A 22,768-nucleotide genomic window follows, 5' to 3' on the forward strand; every position below is an offset into this window, starting at 1 on the left:
GTCAATTCAACTGAATCGAACGCAAATCGACTAAGTGTAAACGCCCCGTAATTTATGTCAGCCTCATGTAGTTTTATATATAGATATCTTTATTTACATTAGAAAACTTATACCAGACTGGTTTGAGCATGTTATATCCATGCATATTGCTATATTTCTTTATTATATCTATAGTGCGTTATGTTCTATAGCTACAATGTATAATTAAAACAAGCTTGTCTTTCAAAAGTAATTGTGCTCCTTTTTATATTTAATAATCAATAAGGTGTCCTAGGGACTTTACGTCACTAACTATGCACTAAAAATTCACTACACCATTTGAGGGTTAAACTTATACTTCAGCTATAGGAAACTGTTTTAAGAAGTCCATTTTCACGCTCAATAAATGTATAAAATTCCTTACTACTAAATTTCAAATTTTCCCTGATAGAGTCCCTGTCATCTCTTTAAAATTATCTAAACAGATGAACAAAATTTATTAATCGTTGGTGAAAGGTATCAGTTTTGGATTTACAGAATACAAATAACTTTTTAAATATATACTTTGAACTAAATTAAAATGCTTCGAATTATTTATAGATACAAATTTAAAAAAAAAAAACAGTCATAAAGGGCCTGGTAAGAAGTTTGTACCGGTCACCGGCTTTAATCAAAATAACACCAATATATCCGGCCAGTTGGCAACCCTATATGGGGACATGTTCATATTCATGAAATCTGAACTTCTCTTAGCAGAAAGTGCACTCTTAGTGCCTTAGATTGTGTTTCTAAGAGAGGAGTTGCATTAATGGGTGCAAACTTACTTTAGGAGAGATGTCTATAAAACACAAACCAACCTGTGCTATGTGTCCACTAAAAAAAAAGCACGAATGCTAATGAATCAGGGCAGTAGAAAAGCCGAGCCCTAGCGAGGAGGTGCCTTAAGGAGCCAATCAAGTTGCATTAAGAATGACTTTCCACTGATCAGCCAATCAGATTATACCAAGAATAATTACCTTAAACTGAGTTGTGATTGAAGTTCAAAGTGTTGTTGCATATCAATAGATTTTAATATCAGGTATCACGTTTTTTATTCTTATTTTAACCATAGACTCTTAAGTCGTCCTAGTGCAAGTTGCCAAACGTCCCGATTCTGTTGGGACTGTACCGATTTCTGACTTGTCCCGCGTCCGGACCGGACACTCGTCAGGACGCATATTGTGCCGATTTATCGATTTTCAAAGTCAGTATTTTACTGGGCCATTTTTACAAAGGAATAACTTATCCTTAACACGCACAGTTTTATGTATAGAATAAATTTAACAAACTTGTTTTAATTTGACTCATGAAAAAAAAAAAAGTAGTTAGCAGCTCCTGTTTATAGTTATTCCTAAAGGAAATGGCCAAGGAAAATACTTGTTCAGTCTATAGTCTGTATCAGTCATTCTTGAAAGGGACTAATTTGTTTGTGATAAAAACCAAACATTCTATATAGTTTTCTTATATTAAATAAATCACAATTGTTTCGGTTTGAATTTGTTGTATGACAGCCAAAGACTAAAACTTGACTTCAGTAGTACTTTTTGTCAGTAATTCCTTATGAGTCTTCATCCCGGCGAAATTAAAATACCGCTAATTTTACATTAATTATGTGATATCTTCAAATAGATAAAAGATAATCGAAATGTGGAACAAGAGCGCCCTAGACAATATCATTTTGCATGAGAAACCGTTATCATGACTCACTTATCTGCTTTCGATTTCGAGCCATTTTGAAAATCGGCATTTATTTTCGCGTTTCTAAACAGCTGAAAACATAAAGCCACTAGGTGACTTGTGATAACGGTACCTCACGCAAAATAATATTGTGTAGGGCGCTCTTGTTCCATATTTCAATTATCTTTTATCCATTTGAAGATATCACATAATTACTGTAAAATTAGCGTATCTTAATTTCGCCGGGATGAAGACTCTTAACAATGTTATGCACTCATTTGTGATAAAAATTTCCTATAGTTTTCCCTCTAAACTTTGTTTATATTAAATAAATTGCAGTAGTTTTGGTTTGAATTTGTTGCATTTTATATTATTTATACTTACTGATGAGCAGTGCTTGGGAAAATAAGAAAAGATGTCGCTACATTGTTTTCAACGACTCGTCGTGCGTATAGTCGTCTCCGGTAGGGAAAAAGGGGTCTCAACACTGATTGTCCCGTCCCGCTTTTTTCTTAAGAAAAAATAAAATGAAATCTTTGAGTTTTACGTCCCACGCATATGCCGGTTAGGCTAAAGGAGACGGTGATGATGAGTAATGAATGAAATGGTGGAATGAAGAAAGTGGGAGGAAACGGGATAACCCCGAGAAAACCCACGCACACGGTGTTTGTCCACCACAAAGTTCACTTGGCGGGGCTGGAATCGAACCCGGGACCCCTAGCACCAGAGGTGAACGCTCTACTACTGAGCCACCACGGCCCCTTCTTAAGAAAAGTTGGCAACGCAGTCCTAGTGTTCAAAGTGAAACTATTATGTACATCAATAGCTTACCTATTAGGTTCAGGTGTCCAAAAATGTGAAATTTGAAGCAGAGATTAACCAATCAGATTTCACTAGAGTAAACTTTCCACAAATCGCCTTAGACCATTAGTTGTGACAAAAATTCAAAGTGTGAAATCGGTATCGTTTCAAATAAATCGATCAAAATTTTATACCAATAACCTTAAACTTGAGTGTCCCTAATAGGGATGGGCACGAGCGAGTTTTCATTGAAACTCGACTCGACTCGAAACAGACATCTTTGAACTCGACTCGGGAACTCGGCTCGAAAAATTTCCTGCAACTCGACTCGAATTTGATTCGAGTTTTGAGTCGAGTCGAGGCAAATCGAGCCAAATGCTGTGTGTAGTTTCAAGTACTTTCTTCAAATATCCTACATAGACAATGTAATTATTATCAATGATACTACTACCACTATAACATTATTATTATTATTATTATTATTATTATTATTATTATTATTATTATTATTATTATTATTATTATTATTATTATTATTATTATTATTATTTGTAACTTACTTCAGTTCGAAGATTGCATTTGATCTGCTCAGACATGATTCTCTCAATGTACCTCAAAGTTGCAAAAGTGAAAACGTGTGTAGTATACTGGTTGATTTATAGTTGTATTTTTGCTAGTATTTATTATTTGTTTTCCACGCTGAAACGTTGTCAAAAAAAAATAGCTTGTATCTACACTTGTATCTCCATTTGCTAGAATTAAAGTAAATGTATGCTCATTTATAAAAAATATTATGTAGATATATGACGTATAATCCTGTATACCTTCCATTACATTTTTGGTAGGTTCGTAGTGTTAGATTTTCCTAAAATATTCTCGCAATACTAGTGGGTCTATAATTCCTGTTTGACACGGAAGCATTTCACAGAATTGTTGTAGCAAAAATCTTATTACCCTATTGTATAGAGAAGCCTGTTGAGCGATTCTAAACTGTTGTATATAATTAGTGCATTGACATATTGTAAAAGATTAGAAAGAGGTTAGAACATCAAAATTAAGTATCATCAGGAGGTAAGAACCAAACTAACTAATTAATTCTCTGGCCTATGGAACCCAGAGGTTCAATTCTGCGTTCACAAAAGTTCTTCTTTCACTTGTATCTTTAGCCATCTGGATTCAGTTTCTACTTTGTATTCCTATTTCTGCGAGATGTATCTTAATATTGTCCTCTCATCTGCGCCTAGGTCTTCCTAATGGTCGTTTTTCGATTGGATTTCCAGTTAAAACTTTGAAAAAGTTCCTACTTTCTTCCGTTCTGGCTACATGATCTGCCCACCTGAGCCTCCTAGATTTGATGACCTTAACAGTGTTTGGTAAATGGTATAAATTTGCAGTTCCTCGCTATGAAGTTTCCGCCATATTCCCCATTCATGTTCTTCTTGGATCTGAATATTTGTCTCAGGATCTTGTTCTCCAATACTTTCAGTCTACGTTCTTCCCTCAGAGTGACTATGTCTCCCAACTATACAGGCAACAGGTATAATTATCGTTTTATATATTTTAACCTATGTTGTACATTTTTTTTTTTTTTTTAAAGTGATACAGCATGTTCCAAGAATAACTTTATTTTCTACTATGTGGCAATATGCTTAAATCTTGGAAACCAAACATAATATTTATAATCCCTAAAATTGAACCCCGGATCTAGTCACTAGATTCTTAAATAGTTCTATTATACTGTTATTATTGATTAAAATGAAATCTGGACTATGATAATACAATCGATTACTATTTGCAACTTCTTGAAGAGTCTTTTGTCATTTATTTTTATTTTCTTTATTTATTTATTATTTTTTCTTACTGTAAAGTATTAAATGTATTGCAGACTCTTAATGACGGTTTTGTTTCATAAAACAAAAACGGTTAGAAATAGCGAAATTGCTTTTTGATATGACTACAGCGCCTCGATAATAAGGTTCATCTCAGGCCTTCTACCTCTATTGAAAATCCTAAGCTTTCTAGCTCTGTCAAATAATCTCCTCTACCGCGGGCTTTACGAAAAACCACAGAGACTTCATTTAGAAAAAAGTGGCCCATGGAGGAATTAAGAAATAAGTTTCGAATAAATGTGAGCGAAAAATGAAATGAAATCTCTAAGTTTTACGTCCAACGGTTATCCCGACTAGGCTAAAGGAGACAGTAGTGATGAGAAATGAATGAAATCATGGAATGAAGAAAGTTGGGGGAAATGGGAGAACCCCTAGAAAACCCACGCACAAGGTGTTTGTCCACCACAAAGTTCACTTGACATGAGCTGGGATCGAACCAAGGACCCTATGCACCAGAGGTAAACGCTCTACTACTGAGCCAACACGGCTCCAAAAATGTGAGCGAGTGTGTAGTGTTCACATAAAGCTGAAATGAACACCTAACACAGATTAAACTTTAAAATTGTAATAGATGAAATTGTGAGAAAACTCTCGTACTTTTAAACAAATAATTTATTGCAAGATATAAGAAGTACAGTTAACAATTAATTAATCACAGAATTCCTTCAAAAAAAATTTGAACATTTCAAACTGTGGTTTCTATTTCATATAATACATAGAAAAGTGATAAAACCTTCTTCATATCGCCCTTTTAAAAGAATAACAATTCCAGCTTGAAAATGAATAACAAAATTTCTTTCCACAGTTGAAGTTCTCTTGTAACAAAGAAATACAAGTACTTGAACTCTACATGATCCTTAAAAATATAATCAAAACAAAATCAGTTTGCCAGACATTAACATTACAATGTTCATACAAAATTTCTTCAGAGGAACTGGATTTGTAAAGATAAATTTATTTACATTTAGAAAAAAAAAATCATTTCTTATGCAGAATGTAATTTAAAGTTTGAACATATTGATAACAGTATAAGTTTATACAACACTACAAAAATTATTCAAAATACCTTATTTATTTTTTTTATTCAATGAATCTTATATTATATAAATCTCTCGTTGGCTTATTAATTTTCCAAGCTGAAAAAAATAAAAGAATTTTATTATATCCATTTGTGATAAAATTTATATACTTAGTATGCAATGCAATCAAACGAAACAAAAGAAAATCTAATATCTTAACATAAGAATCTTTGGTAAAGAATAGGAAAACAAAAAATATTGGAAATACTGTACCAACAAAAATATTAATTTAACGGAAACAAAATTATTCAAAAATAAAACATTTACAGACTGGCATCGAGCCAAATGACACACTTTAAAGTTCAAAATTGCCGAGGCACGATAGCTTGGAGTGGGTTGCGGCCGAAGAATGGGAAATGGATAGATTTCCGTTTCATAAGAACACAGCAATGGACTTCTCATTCAGCGTCACCCTGTGTAATCGTTACAGCTTATCTCATTCAGCGTCACCCTGTGTTAATCGTTACAGCTTATTTCATTCAGCAGAACAAAATGATGTGTTTGAGGGTAATTCTGATGCGTGATTTTTGAGAAAAACTTATTTTTATGTGCCTGGGAAATTAAACATTATTAAAGATCTAAGCATTAATTTGACAGTCATTTAGTTTTCTAACCACATAAATTCTACAGTACAAGGTGCCTGAAGGAATGTAGGTTTTATTTTTAAATAATGGCCTGTATTTCAAAGAGATAAAACGTACGTATATTTATATAAATTACTTGTAAGGCTAAACCTAAAATTCGGATCAGTAATATGGAACAGCGTTTCTAAAACTGACAAACAAGGTAAAATCTGACAAAAGTGTTTAATTCTTTTTCTGTTTTAAAATGAAAATAAGCTAATATTTACATAGCTAGAATATTGGAATGATTATTAGGTTTTGAAGAGTCTTACGAATAGAAGAAAAGATTTTAACAAAGTATGCATGCAAAGATACAAGAAGACTACATAAAGACTACCCACACACACACACACACACATATATATATATATATATATATATATATATATATATATATATATCAGTGAATACTGTAAGAAATAGCACGATTTTAGTTAATCTGTACTGGAAATGTGATATTTTAAACAGAATGACAGATTCTTTAAATATATAAATTTAGACTTACTGCATTAAGCAAAAAATTTTATGACACCTGACTGATTGTTTTTTAATATTATCTTTACTTTAGCAACATTAAGCTAAAATATTATTTTAAGATTACTGTTCTTAGCTTTTCTTTGTTTGTTTTAGAAAGATATAGAGCTCGACGCTTGACGCTTCGCAGAGTTTGACGCTTAACAGCACTGACAAAGAATATTTCAGCTTAATTGTATTTTATCTACATTATGTTTTATATTAGTTTTCCTTTTTTACGGTTTCTTCTTCTTCTTCTTCTTCTTCTTCTTCTTATTATTATTATTATTATTATTATTATTATTATTATTATTATTATTATTATTATTATTATTATTATTATTATTATTATTATTATTATTATTATTATTATTATTATTTATTAATTATTAATTATTATTTCTGTATGACTTAGATTCAAGGTAGTTGCATTTAATACTTTCTGACGATTTGTTCGTCTCGGCAAACAGAACGAGATAAACTCATTTAATTTACAGTAGACATGTGAATATAGTTGTTCAACTTACCGCTCAGAATTTACTTCTTGTAGCAGCATGCTTCTCCCTGATCTAGTCCCTGACCCTGGCCAATTTCCTGGACTTTAGACAGGTACGAGTATTCCCTGGCATTGGGCAGCGCTCGCAAAACGCAGGCACTCAGAGCACTTCGGTTGAGGTTCATGGTGGAAGCATCATACCATTCATTGGTGTCACCATCGTAGCATTCCACATAAGCAATGGTTGTTGATCCTGAAAAAAAAAAAAACACCACAATACTATGACATACACTTTCGTACAAAAATGTTTAATAGCATGTTTTGAAATCATTGAACATAATGGATATGACTGTTCAGTTGACTTTCGTTCATCTTCATGTGTACGAAAAGCTGCTACGAATAAGCATAGTATCTTACCATTAAACGACAAATTGTTGTCATAGGAAATATATATATGTATATATACGCGATTTAAAATACATATTACGATTATAATACGATGAATACATATACTTAACACATATTTATTGTATTAAAATTATAAAATTAAAATCAATTCTAAATTGTGTAAGTATTTAATACACACTATTTAGTATATTATCAATGTCTCATAATACGTGTATAATATGATTAATACATAGTTTTAATATTTCTGCTCTAACTTTAAGATTTCTTCTTAAAGTTCTATAATAATATATATGAAATGTATTTCCCAATTGTTATAATAAATTTTAAGGATTTTAAAACTATTTTTCTAACACTAAATGCTAATAGTTTTCACAGTTCCGTTCTACTATGAAACTATTTTACTGATTCTAACATGATGAATAATTCATTTCTGTATTTTGTATTGTGGTAGTTAACAATACTTATATAGTTTTCTTCAGCACACATATGACAGTTTACAAGGATAGTAGCCATTATTTTAATATCTTAAAATGTTTAAATGTTTTCTTTCTTGAAATTCTACGTTGTTTTTATAATTGATTTGTGTTATATAAGAATTGAACTATAATAAAGTGTCATATGACAAATGAAGGAAGATATATGTATAATATTGTGTAATTGATAGATGTTTACTAATAGAAATTTTCCAATTATGTAGTAAAAGTATTACTTTATACATATACCATAGTATGGAAGGGCTAAACCATAGTTTGCCGCTTTATCCAGTGTAAAACAGGATTGAAGTCCATTTTATCCAATGTATACCTGAGGGTCAAGGGGGGATTCTATAGCCCCTATAGCTCCCTCTTGGATCCGCCCTTGTATATAGATAGATAGATAGATAGATAGATAGATAGATAGATAGATAGATAGATAAAATAATAAATAAAAATAAAAAATACACTATGAGCTCTTTCGCTAAATATTTCATCAGATAGAAGGGGATGAAGTCGGATTAAAGAACAAAGAAAAAGCTAACAAGCTTTGAGGTGCCCACTATCTTGGAAGGCATGCATTCATAGTTTCATATTATGTGTATTTGTCTAATTCATAATTAACGATACACTTTATGGTAATCATTAAATTGTTGAGATTAGGGACAACACGCTCTCCGTCTGTAACATTTTATGCAGAACGAAACATTCTCAAGAGCAGAGGTCAATTTGAAGAGAGAGAGGAAAGGGGTCTAGACGATGCTTTAATTATCTTGGCATTGAGACAATAGTAAAGGCTCAGATATGGAGGTCATTATCACTTACAATAATTATAAAACGTTTTTTCAAAACAAAACTTAATCGTCTTCAGACACGTAAGTTGTTTAAAGTGTTGTGAATAACAGAGATAGCATAATGTACCATGAAATACCATAGTATAATGTACCTAAACTTTGCCGTTTAAACTCTATGATGTTATGCAACTATAATCTCGCTAAAGAATATATGGTTTCTGTGAGCACGTTACTTTGCCTTAATCAACCCAGTATTTATTGAAATGTTTCATAGCCTAGTATCATCAGATCCTAAAGAATCTTATATGGGTCCACCAGGAAGTTATATACTTCTTCAAACAATAAGAATCTTCACCCAACTTCACACACATAATCCACTTGTTTAAAATGTCACAAACAACAGATAATATAATGTACTATGGAAGTGACCCTAAACTTTGCATTGCAACCCCTGCGCTGTTATGCAACCACAATTACGCTAAAGTATGTATGGTTGCCTATAAGTATACTACTTTGCCGTAATCAAGCCAGTATCCGTTGAGGTGTTTCATAGCCTAGCTTTGAAGATTATCATTAGAACCTAAATAAATTTGTATGGGATCACTGGGAAAGCATACTTTTTCAATAATAATAATAATAATAATAACAATCTGTGCACCTAAGCAAAGTTATATATAGCGTACTTAGAACATATATATTCAAGCCGTATATATATATATATATATATATATATATATATATATATATATATATATATGTGTGTGTGTGTGTGTGTGTGTGTGTGTGTATGTGTGTATATATATATACAGGTTGAATATTGAGAACCTGCTCCTTTTTTGAAGTCGGTTAAAAAGTTATCTTTTGCATATAGACAAGAGGGCCCGATCTCCAGAAGGTAAAGTCACGTATATGTGTTTAAATTTGAACTCAAAATTGCCGTAGGAAATTACACTACATGTTCGAATTCGACGCCCTTGGGTGAATTAAGAACTGAAACCTCTTGATTATTATCACTTAATTATGTTCTTGATAGTGGGTTCGTTTTATGCTGCATCTATATTCTTTGCGTTGTTTAAGAATTTTGGACACAAAAAGTTTGATGTGGAAAATTGCTTCCCGAAACCTGTTCACTTTCGGAACCATGGTGCATACATCAGATACATACTAAAGTGAAACAGTACTGCCAGGTCATAGCTGTGTGTTGATTTTCAAACCACTCTGTAGATGGATACAGTTTCCATGATTGGAATTGGAAGATAGACACATATACAAGATTCAACCTTCTGTAAGGCCCATTACCAATTCCATGTTCACTTATTTCTTATAATGTATATTTATAAGTTCCATGGACGCTGAAAAGCAATGTTCGCTGTAGTACCTCTTTAAGGAAAATCACATCGGCGAAAATTTAAATTTTATCGTTACAGAATAAGGGAAGAAATACAGGAACATTAGGTAAGAATTTGTCCTTAGGAAAGAGTTTGTCATTACGTAAGGATTTGTCCTTAGGTAAGAATTGGCCATTAGGTAAGAATTTGTCCTTAGGTAAGAATTTTTCCTTAGGTAAGAATTTGTCGTTAGGTAAGAATTTATCTATAGGTAAGAATTTGTCACTAGTTAAGAATTTGTCCTTAGGTAAGAATTTGTCCTTAGATAAAAATTTGTCATTAGTTAAGAATTTGTCCTTAGATAAAAATTTGTCATTAGTTAAGAATTTTTTCCTTAGAAAAGAGTTTGTCATTACGTAAGGATTTGTCCTTAGGTAAGAATTTGCCATTAGGTAAGAATTTGTCCTTAGTAAGAATTTGTCATTAGGTAAGGATTTGCCATTAGGTAAGAATTTGTCCTTAAGTAAGAATTTGTCATTAGTTAAGAATTTGTCCATAGGTAAGAATTTGTCCTTAGAAAAGAGTTTGTCATTACGTAAGGATTTGTCCTTAGGTAAGAATTTGCCATTAGGCAAGAATTTTCCTTAGTAAGAATTTGTCCTTAGATAAGAATTTGTCACTAGGTAAGAATTTGTCCATAGGTAAGAATTTGTCCTTAGGTAAGAATTTGTCCTTAGATAAAAATTTGTCATTAGGTAAGAATTTGTCCTTAGCTTGTAATGATAAAATTTAATTCTTTACCGACGTGACCTCCCGCAAGATACCTCACAGGACCATCATAAAATTATTAGTTTCAATACAGAATTTGCTCTATGATTAAATAAGTATTCACTGATTTGAATTTTTTTTTAAGTTTTATAAGAATTAAAACAGCTTTTTCTCTAAGCTAAGTTGGATAAACGCTTACCATTAAAGCTGCCTTACCATTAATGGATGCCTTACCATTAATAAACGCTTACCATTAATGGACTTCTCTTACCATTAAAGCCGCCTATGACGAAAATCATGTCGTCTAAAACCGATGTAGCAAAGTTGCTCCTAGGACTAAACATATCTGTAATATCTTGCCACTCAGACGCTCGTAAGGGATCGAAACGCTCACCTAAAAATAAGAAAAGTACTCGCAAAAGAAAATCAATACCAAATATTCAAGTTGAATTTATCTTTTTATTGCGTGCCTAATCTATAATAAACAATATTATTTGAAACAATCAGGATCTTATTGTTTAATCGTCAGATAATTGAATATTTCAACTGCTAGGTATACGTTAGCCTTTCAATGGTTAAAGTAAGTGTCTCCGACACGGGAGACCAGGATTCGATTCTCGGCGGGAGCTCATGTGGTTCGGATTACACGTTAAGCAGTGAAAACCCCCAACTATCTTACAATTTATTTAATCTTAGTTATTTTCTTTTCAAACTTTTGATCCGTACTTTGCTATTTTCCTCAAAGATGGGAGAAAAAGATTTAAACTTAGTTATTTTCTTTTCAATTTTTTGATCCGTACTTTGATATTTTCCTCAAAGATAGGAGAAAAAGGATTAAAAGAACGTTTCGAGCTCCTCCGTGGCTAAGCGGCTAGCGTACGCCCCTTTGGCGTGGAGACCCGGATTCGAATCGTGGCGGGAACTCATGTAGTTCGGATTCCACGTTAATCAGTAGGTCCACGTCTCATATAGCCTCGCTGCTGAAACGGACGTTAAACTAAACATCAACTCATCAACTCAAAAGAATGTTTTGATAAAGTTATTAAAAAAATAAAAAATATTAAATTCGTCAAACAGAATGGACCAAGCTACTGTTTCTCTTTATTAATGATAGCTCTTCAGTTGTTTATAAGGTGAAGAATGGAATAATAACATGAATTAATACATGTCAGTTTTACAATACAATAAACAAGATAATGAAGTTTTCTTCCTCATTTCCGAGAAGAAACTATGCCTTTCAAACAAACATGAGAGTAACTTCACATTCTACAGCGGATAGTCATATTAATAGCAGGCCGCTGACAAGAACAGCAGGTTAGCCCAAATTAAAAAAAAAAAAAAAAAAAAAAAATCAAAAATTCTATTGTTACTATCCTAGAGAACGACTACCACCGAGATTGGAAGTTTGAACATAATACAATTTATTAATTTTTCTAATAAGTTATCCATGAAAATAACATTCACGTTATGAATACGAATATGATTACGCTTAGTGGCATAAAATTTTGTATCTGGATAATGCAACAACTTCATTTGTTATAGCTTTGAACTTAATAATAATAATAATAATAAATCCTTTTCTTTTAATTTTGAAACCGAATTGTGTTTCGTTTTATGATTTTCACTATCTCAAATTGAAAATGGAAAGGCAGTAAAGATATTATATGACATATATTACGCATAATACATCACATTTTCCCTGATCACCTATTCCTATTTGACTTGACTTCCATATGTCTCTCTTTGAATGGTAAGGATAGGAATTGCTCGTAAAAGTAGTTTCTCAAAATAATGAAACTCATTTCTCAGCATATTTTTAGCTGATCTGGAAACAACCAAGAAGAAAATTTTAATTTACTGACTTTTCAAAACAAATTCAACTTGACCTGCTGATCAACAGAAATATTGACTTCGATGATTCTACTTTTTTTTTTTTTTTTTTAGACGAAATATAAGATCTGGAGCTTTAATTAAGAAGTGAACTGTTAGTTGTTTGTTCTTAATATTTTTTCAGAATTTTTGACAAATAGAGCTAAATTATAACGAAGAGAATGTAAAATTAATTACTAAATGATAATCAGATTTTAATCTAATTAATTATTTTTAACATAATGGCTATAAATGTAGAATATAGAATTTATGTGTCTGGGCTTTCGGGATCTATGGCCATTTGACCCATCACGTATGAGGAATGACATCTCTCGCCAAACACACTATCCGGATAAAGAGAAGAGAGAAAGGATTGGGGAAGGAAGGAAGCGTCCTGGGACCTATAAGTTAGGCATTTGCCTGGTGTGTATGAGGAAAAGCCAGGAAAACCTCATTCAGAATGGCTGGACTTAAAAAGCTTTTTACACTTTTTCAACCGAGTGTTCCCACCGAGAATTGAACCCGAGGCCACTCGCAGCGAAGACGAGAGTGTTAGCGACTACTCTACGCGGGGCCACCTAATGGTTATAAATATTGTATTTCAATACAAAAGATAGCATTTATGTATATATTGTGTGTAATTTGAAGTTTACCGTCCGTTTTCAGCAACGAGACTATGTACAGTCAGAAACAATATTAAGTATACGTTGGAGGTATAAGAAATCATAGTTCCAACCCATACTTAATATTGTTTCTGACTGTACATGAGACGTGGGCCTACCGTAATGCATTCAATATTCTCCCACCGGTGATCGAATCAAAACCCCGGGCATCAAAAGCGAGCGATAGCCTCTAGACCAGAGAAAAGAGCTGAAAGACAGGACTTCACACAATTTGAAAGATTTTTGTTTTCGCGGCTGTTGTAGATCTTTAGAGACAAAGATAGGATGAGACTTGTGCGGTTGTAGGCAAAAGCATAGTCTATGAGATCTTTACTGTTGAAGTAATGGTTGATTAAATGTATAAACGAATGATGTTAAGTTTAATATAGAGATTTAGAGTTTTCTAAAAAAAATAAAGGTGCCGGTACGTTGGACCTAAGGTTCATAATGGTTAAAAAGTTTCATATCTTTCAGGGTATTAATAATAATAATAATGTGCAGTAGCATATCACTGCAGTGTTGTAACTAAAAACTCTTACGAACGTATAATATAAAGATGCTTTTAAAATATCGGATTTTTACGTCTTAATTTTATAATACAATAAACGTAATGATAATCAATATTTCTTAGTGATTTGTTTTTTGCTTTTTTCTCTTTTTGTAAACAGGCGAAAGTAAGGTGCTATTGTTTGTTTTCAAAAGAAATCAAGAGTTCCAGAAATACTGAATTTCAATAACAACACACATAGAGTACGTTGTTCACATAATGTTCTTCAGAATACTAGTCATAACTACCAAAATGTTCTAGAAACCTCTACTAAATTAATGGATAAACTTTGTGAAAAAATTTAGATGTTTTCACTTAATCCTCTTCCTAATAATGAATAACAACAATTAATTTTATACATTAAAATAGGAACTGAGTAAAGACTCCTCTGCTGAGAAAGTACAGAGGTATTTTCTGTACTGGCTTACAGTTTAGTCGAACTTCAGCGACAGACAAATTTGTTGGTCTTATTTCGTTGTGGGAGGTCAGTCTTTTCAGAAAAAAAAAAATCTGGTCGGTTCAGAGCCTTTATGGTTTATTTTACCGTTCGAAAACGAAATGAAACAAGGGAGGCTCGAGGACGTGCCAGCGAGCAAAAGACAGAAGGGCCCAAATATTTCTAGTCGCTGAATACAATTAACTGACTTCAAGAAGGGACAAAGATTCGTAAATCTTTCTCTAGAAAGAAAAAGAGAATACAATAAAAACTAACTTTCAAAGAAACTATGTATTTACATTTTTGGTATTTTCGAAGTTTCTCGTCACCCCCTTTGTAAGACAGAAGAGGAAATGTTCGGTTCTTTCAAAAGATGCAGGTACGCCATACCGTTGCGTACCGCCAAAAATAAAAACAATCTATATAATATATACAACAGCAATCCATTGCTAAGACGGTTGGTACCTCTTTCTTTAGCCTGCTCTGAGTCCCAGTTTTCTCCTATCTAATAGTATTCTCTTAGAAGTTTTCGAGTGTTTTTCAGTTAGCAATGAACAAATCGTCACAAAAATTTGCGTGGAGTCAGGTTGATAGTCAAGGATTGAACACACAAATTTATAATTTTACCTCTAGCCTTGAATTAAAATATCCATTAACCCCCCTTTCTCTCTCTCTCTCTCTCTCATGTGAAGATTTGCAACAGCATAATCGTTGAACGTTAAACTCATAAAAGAAAAACAAAAATGAGAAAATAGTTCAAATTCCTTCAAAACAAACGAAACAAGGGAACTCTCAGAAGGCTGAACCTATTATCTCATGATGCAATCAATCACTGACATTCCTTCCAGTTCATCATCGTCTGGCTGTTAATCCTTCAAAATTCTAGGCTTATTCTTTACTTAGAAGAAAAGCTTTTAAACATAATTTCAATGTGCGAATGTAAATCATTGTGACTATATAGTCTTTGTGTAAGAAACTACTTAGCAGTTATAGTCCATTCAGCGAGATTGAAAGTTCATGTTATCGATAATTACGAAACTAGAGTCATTTTACATTACACGCTTGCTGCCTGATAGGAACATAGGATAATATGCATGCAGTTTGAATCTGACTTAACATTAAAAAAAAAAAAAAAAAAAAAAAAGTAATTGATGGGAAAAATATTGAACTCTTTCCTTTGTATTGCACACACAGTTTTCATTGTCTTTCCTTTTGAATAACATTTTGTTCGTATATAAATCACAATTGAGAGAAGAATGTTCTCTTAACTTAATTCAGTTTGTTAGAAAGTGTACATTTTTTTTTTGGTATGAACTGCATGTGCATTTCACTAGTAACAAAACAAACGAGACCTGAAGTAAATGTACTTTAAATGTATAATAAAGATATTTCATAGTGATTCATCATAAGACGTGTAAACCCTACTTATGAGTAGATTTTTTGAGAGTTTAACGAAATCTAAACATTACGATTAGAATCATAAATTTAAGTGGAAACCAACTTAGTAACTGTAAATTGAAATAAAAGTTTCATTCTGTATGGACAACGATTATTACATTGCTTATTTGCTTACTGTGAAATTAAGACCATTCAGGCCACTGACCAAGAACGGTAAAAGATGGTGCCATGACATGACAACTTAGGAAACCCATTTATTCTAGGGAAGATTTGTTTAACTTTATTTTATAGAATCTCTTTTAGATTTCTTTATCTACATTTTTATTAACTACTGATTATTTTTAAAATTACTTCTTTCTAGATTATATTTGTGTTAAACTGGAACCTTTCTTGAATATTTCTTTACTCAATCATAAAGTTTTCTCAGAGCTTTTGTTAATTTTTCCAATTGACTTAGATGAAATTCGGAAGTACGAGCAGAATGTCAACTTTTAGCATTTTGTTTGAACTTCTTATAGAATTTTGTGTTTGATCTTTTACAACGCATAGTATAATATCACAGAAACTTAGTTTTATATACTCTAATGCTGTAATCTCAGTTTAGTTTGTCATTGTATACTTTTTTCTTTTCTTTCATTTTATCACTTAAAATAGTTTATTTTAGTGATGCATGAAATAAAAATTGAGTAAAGATACTTTTCATTCAGACATACATAATTAATTCTATGGCCTATGAAACCCGGAGGTTCAATGCCTCGTTCACAAAGATCTCCCTTGATTTCTATCCTTAGCCAACTGGATACAGTTTCTACTTTGCCATCTTAATATTGTTCTCCAATCTGCACCTAGGTCGTCCTAATGGTCGTTTTCCGATTGGTCTTCCAGTTAAGACTTTGAAAGCGTTCCTACTCTCTTCCATCCTGGAAACATGACCTGCTTAACTGAGCTTCCTAGACTGGATGACCCTAACAATGTTTGGTAAACCGTATAAATTACGTAGTTCCTCGTTATGAAGTTTCCGCCATTCCCCATTCACGTCCTTCTTGGGACCGAATATTCGACTCAGGATCTTGTTCTTAAATACTTTTAGTCTGTGTTCTTCCCTCAGAGTAAACGACCATGTTTCGCAACCATACAGAACAACAGGCATGGTTATCGTTTTAATATATATTTTAAGCTTCAAATTCCTCGACAGAATTTTGCGACGACAAGAGATCCTGACATACTTATTGTATAAAAAACAAATCTAAAATGTTAATGTTGCACTTGATATATTCAATGGCGGATCCAGGGGAAGCGATCGGGGCGATCGCTTCCCCCCCCCAGAATAGGAAACTTTTTTATTTTATATATATATAAATAAAACCCTCCCAGAATTTGAAACTGTTAAAAGTAGTTCTAAGTAGCAGTATGACAACCCACCGCCCCCCCCCCCAGAAGTCGGTCCTGGATCCGCCTCTGGATATATTGCTATTAATGATAGTTAATCTTTAAGTGAAGTAAGTGTAATACTTCGAAACTATAGTTAACTTTATGCATTGATCAATGAAATTAAAAAGTGGCAATAATTTAGGCAGTCTACTAAGTATATGATTTTTTTTTTTTGTTTTGTTTTGTTTGGGTTTAGCATGATCTTGTGACTTTTGTTTATCTTTTTACTCACCACAGAAGCTTCTCAAGGGGTTTTGAAGTATGTTAATAGATATTGAAATTGTGAGCAGTGTTTTGTTGATGTTTTGATTATATTATTTATTTATTTATTTATCTTTGGAATATGTTCTTTAACATAATTTTGTCGTTTGATGTAACAAAGTATTCCGTACACATTTTTTATACACTTTGTTGTAATGTTTTAATTCAGTATGTATGATATTCACAAATTTGTGTACTTAATTAAACGTTAAAATTACCAGCCGTAAAATGTATTTAAAAATGAAGCACGACAAGAATAAACACATAAAATTAAAATTATTTTCATAATAATTAGTGTTGTAGCCATAAATCTCATTTTGAACCATTTGAAAAGTAAATATTTCACATGTACAATGTCTAAGTTGTAAGGTTATTACCAGGTTAGAATATAAACTGGAATCAAAACGCATATCCCTATTCATATTTCAAGAAAAGTTATAATAGTAAGAAAGTTACACTTATATGTATCAACACTAAACATGCCTACTTTCATTATGTACATGTGTCTTTTGGGTAGTAAAAGAATGTCTGATTTTACAGTTCACTTTCTTCTATAAATATGCTTAATTAGTGGGATACTGCGTGTTCAGCATCTTAGCTCTCATTGCCAGTTTCCCAATTGTCTCAAAATAAAAAAAAAATCTGCCATCGCAAGAAATAGAATCCGACAATATGCATGCTAACTGGAAGCACATTTGTGTAGCAAAAAATTAAAAGTTTATTTCTAAATTTCCTTCATATATGATAAAGAATAATTATTATCAGTAATTTAGCGTTAACTTTATAGAGCACCATTAAAGATTGCTGTCAAAATGAAAATGACAATGTATTATTACATATGATTATTATTATTATTATTATTATTATTATTATTATTATTATTATTATTATTATTATTATTATTATTATTATTATTATTATTATTATAAATTGCTACTTGCCACTGATCTACCGGTTTCTGTGAGGTCACAGAAGTCAAATAGCGTTTGGCCAGGATCAGCACACCGTTGTGAAAATTCAGCTGGTGTTGGTAGTGCAGTTAGCCTTCCATCAAGGAAACAAGCTTTACAGATGACAGGGAGCCAGTGTGGTGATCACACTTTTTCCCTAAGATACGAGTATCAAAACTGCTGAAAGTCCCTGGCCTAAGGCTTAAAATCTTGTTTTAAAAGGCCTGCCCAAATTGTTGCACACTCATAACACAGACAGAAACAGAGATCGCGCTGTTGTAAATTTTTACATAAAAAAAAAAGGATTAATGGATAACTTAATTGAAGGCTTGTAAGAAAATTAGAAATCCATGAATCCAAATCTTTATTCTCGACGTGACTTCTTGCAAATTTTTGTAATGATTTGTTTATTGGTAACTGTGAAACAGTCATAAAGAGTTCCATTGTTATTAGATAGGGGAAAACTCATCTCAGAGTAGACTGTGGAAAGTCTTAAACCATACATCCTATTTTAACGTTGCTGAACTAGTTGATGCTTGATTTAATAGATGTTTGCTTTAAACTAGAACTATGACATGTAACTATAGGAAGATAAACTTTATCTTTGCTTATAACATTGATAAACTGCGCAGATACATACGCCAATGATCTACCTGAGTTAAGTCTTGAGAAACCATTGAAGCCACCTAACGCATAGAGACAACCTCGATATGCTACGAGACTTACTCCAGATCTTGCACTTCGCATCGGAGGGATATAGGACCACTGCGCCGCCACTGGATCGTACACTTCCGAGGAGCTTAACACTTCTTGGCCATTGAATCCTCCTACGATGTAAATCTAAAGAAAAAGGAAAATATTTGAGTCAGATTCAAATTCACACAAAATATAAAACTTTCATCTGAAACATTATCCGGTATTATTGATATATCATTTGAATCATTAACTTTTGATAGCAATTCTAAACTTTTAAATTTACCAAAGTTAACACTGTAATTTATATTTGTTAGAATATTTGTTAGAGGATCTGTTTCCATAATGTCTAAATTCTTAAACAGAACTTAATATCAATTAAGTTTGTAGTTTTCTCTGAAGTCTAGTACAATAAGTTGGGAAGTTAGTCAAATTTTAAGGTTGGTAATTAAAGAAAATAAAAAAGAAATTAGAAATCAAGATTATTTTTGTTAAGAAAAACGTCAAACATACATTACACTTCAATTGGTCATAGCCTAAACAAAATATATCAATACCGATCGTGAATGTGTGTATATTCAATTAACAAACTATGGGGGTTTAAAATATCCAAAACACTATATATATGTAACGTAACCCTCAAGGATCAACTTTAATGACACTTTAGGTATCATGTGTTATGTGCTTATATCCCACGCCTATGCAATACGTTTAATTACAAATATAATCTTCATCCGGGTAGTGCTCATACAACTATGGATAGAATCTTCGTTTTCTATTTTTATTTATTTAGAATTATTTAATATTCTTGTTTGATTTTTTATGTGAAACTTATGTTTCAATTTGTTGGTTTTCTAAATATTCCTTTTAGTTATTGCTTCCAAAATCGTCAAGCTACTTAATACAATTCTGTTACTGAAACGTCAGTAAAAAATTGTATTTCTTTCGTAAATACAATAAACAATCTTAATTTATATGGTTAAAAAGAAACTCGTCTAAAGCGCCCTGCGTTCTTTTATTCAGCTGACCAAAATATTTCAATGAAGAACTCCGTCTTCATCGTCTAATATACAACTAAATTTTTATTTCCTCTTCTACTGAAGAAGACGCGAATTCACCATTGAAACAGTTTGGTTAACAGACTAAAAGAACTCCTTATTTTTTTTTTTTTTTTAAATCATTTCAACTATGTGTCCAATAATCTCTCTATGTCTTCAATATTCGTTCAAGTTTCCTCAACAATAAGAAATATTTATCAAAGACTATTATTGTTGCATGAACTAGAAAATTATATAACATCTTGCGATATTAAGTCAGAATAAAACAATACATTATGTGAGCAGTACTGTTAAAACGGGTAAAGAAATCTTCGATAAATACTTTGGGTGGAGCTCGGTCATTAATTTCACAGAGATTTGCACAAGAATTTCAAACTATTTCTGTTTATTTTCCTTTTATTTATTTATTTATTTATTCATTTATTTATTTATTTATTTTTAATCCATTTCAAAATTTAATGCAGATTTTAAATCATGATCAAAGGATCTTAAAAGTTGTATTCTGAGTTTCTATCTACAACCCCGAACAAATGTGCACTGTAATTGTACAAGAATGTTGACTATAGATAGAAACTGTGATGTTTTTTGACCGAGGATAAAATAATACTACTATAATAAATTTCAACAGAATGATTTGAGATCTAACACATGAAAAAATAGTTGTAAATTTTATTACATGTGAGAGAAATATATTTGCATAATATAGATATATCATTTTCAAATAATGAATGACAATTTTTTAAACTCCATTTATTACTAGCTGAGATGGCTACATTAGTATTAGTGAAAAGTTAACACGGCATATTATGCTTTGAAACCGTTCAAGATATGCCTTTGTTTGTTTGTTTGTTAGTTTCTTTGTTTCTTTGTTTGTTTGTTTAATGTCCTAAGTTTATACTCCGAGCCTAACGAAAGTCAGGATGGTGACGATAATGAACGAAATGGTGGAATGGAAAAATTGGGAGGAAACGAGATAATACCGAGGAAACTTGGGTATACGGTTTTGTCTATCACAAAGCCCAGTTGGCGACAGCTGAGATCAAACCAGGGGTCCCACAGACAAGAGGTGAGCGTTCTACAAGATAGCACTTAAAACATGTATTTGGGGTTTCTTTAGTCCATATTAATGAAATATATATAATTATCTTTAGGGATAGTACTAATTTTAGGGAAAAAAGTTCAACAAATTTTCAAACTTTAAATAGGACAAAACTTATTAAAGAACGTCAAAAGGAACGAAATAAATAGGAAAATGCTCCCACGTCCAGTCCTTATGTATTATGTTAGTAAATTTCATTTGATACCATCTCAACACCATTTTTACTAATACGCATAACATTGCCATATGCACATATTCTCAATATGAATTAATTAAAGAATTTTGAAATATTATAAGATTGTCTTTCAATAAATTGTTTCTATTTAGTTGGGAAATATGCATAGATAATACGATTAATACCTTATATTCTGTGGATTACATTAGATTTACTGTACTTCTGGATATGAATAAATATACTAATATTATGAAATGAGTAAGAGGCACATGTGAATGGTGAAAGTAGGCCCGTATTTATATATTGTGCGCCCCCTGTGCTCTAAATAATCTCCCCCCCACCCCACCCCCCGCCAACCGCATAAAATTATGTCTTAAACAAGGAAACAAGTCGTGATTTTGCAAACATACCAGCTCTTGTTGAGTAGCAGTTTAGGTATTACAAGTTACAAAAGTTACAACGTAATTTTAAATAGCCTAATTCTCTCAATGATGAGTATGATGTGGTTTTCTGCCAGAAGGTAGGTGTTTGACCCGAAGGTCTCTGAGGAAGGTGAACCCATGGTAGTTTGCCATTGCCTTCCATGGGATGATGATGATGTACTAAGTACGGGACTTGGGATCTAAACCACTTGCGTCCCCACCGGGAATCGAACCCGGAACCCCCTGATTAAAGGGCAACGAGCTTAACCACTCATCCATTGGGGACACATTCTCTCAATACTGCCATGTAATTTATTTATGTTTATTATACAATATATGCGAACATATTTTCTCGTGCTTGGGCGGGACTCTGCCGGTTACTAGTTTTAAATATTACTTTATTGTGAATCTTTAAAAAAAAAATGCCCCCCCCCCCTGTGCTCGAGCACAGAATAGTACTTACCTAAATACGGACTTGGGTGAAAAACAAAAGGTGTAAGGAACATTTTAGTCAAAATTGAGATAAGTTCATAATAACAACTTTCAAGAAAGTTTGTGTGACACAGAGGTCTAAATAGAATTATGTTACTTGCCAAAGTCATAATTCTTTATAATCGCACTTTTCTTCAGAAACTTCTCAGATAAGTCAACTTTTAAGTCGTTTTCCTCTCAGATAAGATTTATGGACTTAAACCTTTATGGTGTTTACTCATTCATATACATATTGAAGTCGAAACAAGGGAGGGGGGGACCCAATTCCTAAATAACAGAAGAATGAATACCAGAATGACAAAATACGTAATCCGTACCCACAGTATCACACAATAGCCATTTCCATAAATGCTCGTTGTTTCAAAAAGAGAGATAAGCATGGCGTAAAGAGATTAAAGCGTTTTTGAA

The 22,768-nt window shown here is 32.3% G+C and overlaps 1 protein-coding gene across 3 annotated transcripts in view; it reads right to left on the reverse strand.

Moving 5' to 3' along the window:
- Window positions 1–4,981: 4,981 nt before the first annotated feature.
- Window positions 4,982–22,768, reverse strand: part of LOC145674887 (kelch-like protein 10) — a 31,660-nt gene continuing 13,873 nt past the window's right edge. The window contains exons 5-8 of one of the 3 annotated variants that reach the window (XM_081745133.1): window positions 19,075–19,261; window positions 11,139–11,261; window positions 7,128–7,349; window positions 4,982–5,521 (exon numbers count right to left, since the gene is read on the reverse strand). In XM_081745133.1, coding sequence (XP_081601259.1) covers window positions 7,138–7,349; window positions 11,139–11,261; window positions 19,075–19,261 — 522 coding nt within the window. In that variant the 3' untranslated portion in view covers window positions 4,982–5,521; window positions 7,128–7,137. Of the gene's footprint in view, window positions 5,522–7,127; window positions 7,350–11,138; window positions 11,262–19,061; window positions 19,262–22,768 lie in introns of those variants that run through there. The other 2 variants (XM_081745135.1, XM_081745136.1) reach the window with 2 other exon arrangements.

This window comes from Thermobia domestica, chromosome 18, assembly GCF_964235325.1.
Source record: "Thermobia domestica chromosome 18, izTheDome1.hap1.1, whole genome shotgun sequence".
Taxonomy (NCBI): Eukaryota; Metazoa; Arthropoda; class Insecta; order Zygentoma; family Lepismatidae; genus Thermobia; species Thermobia domestica.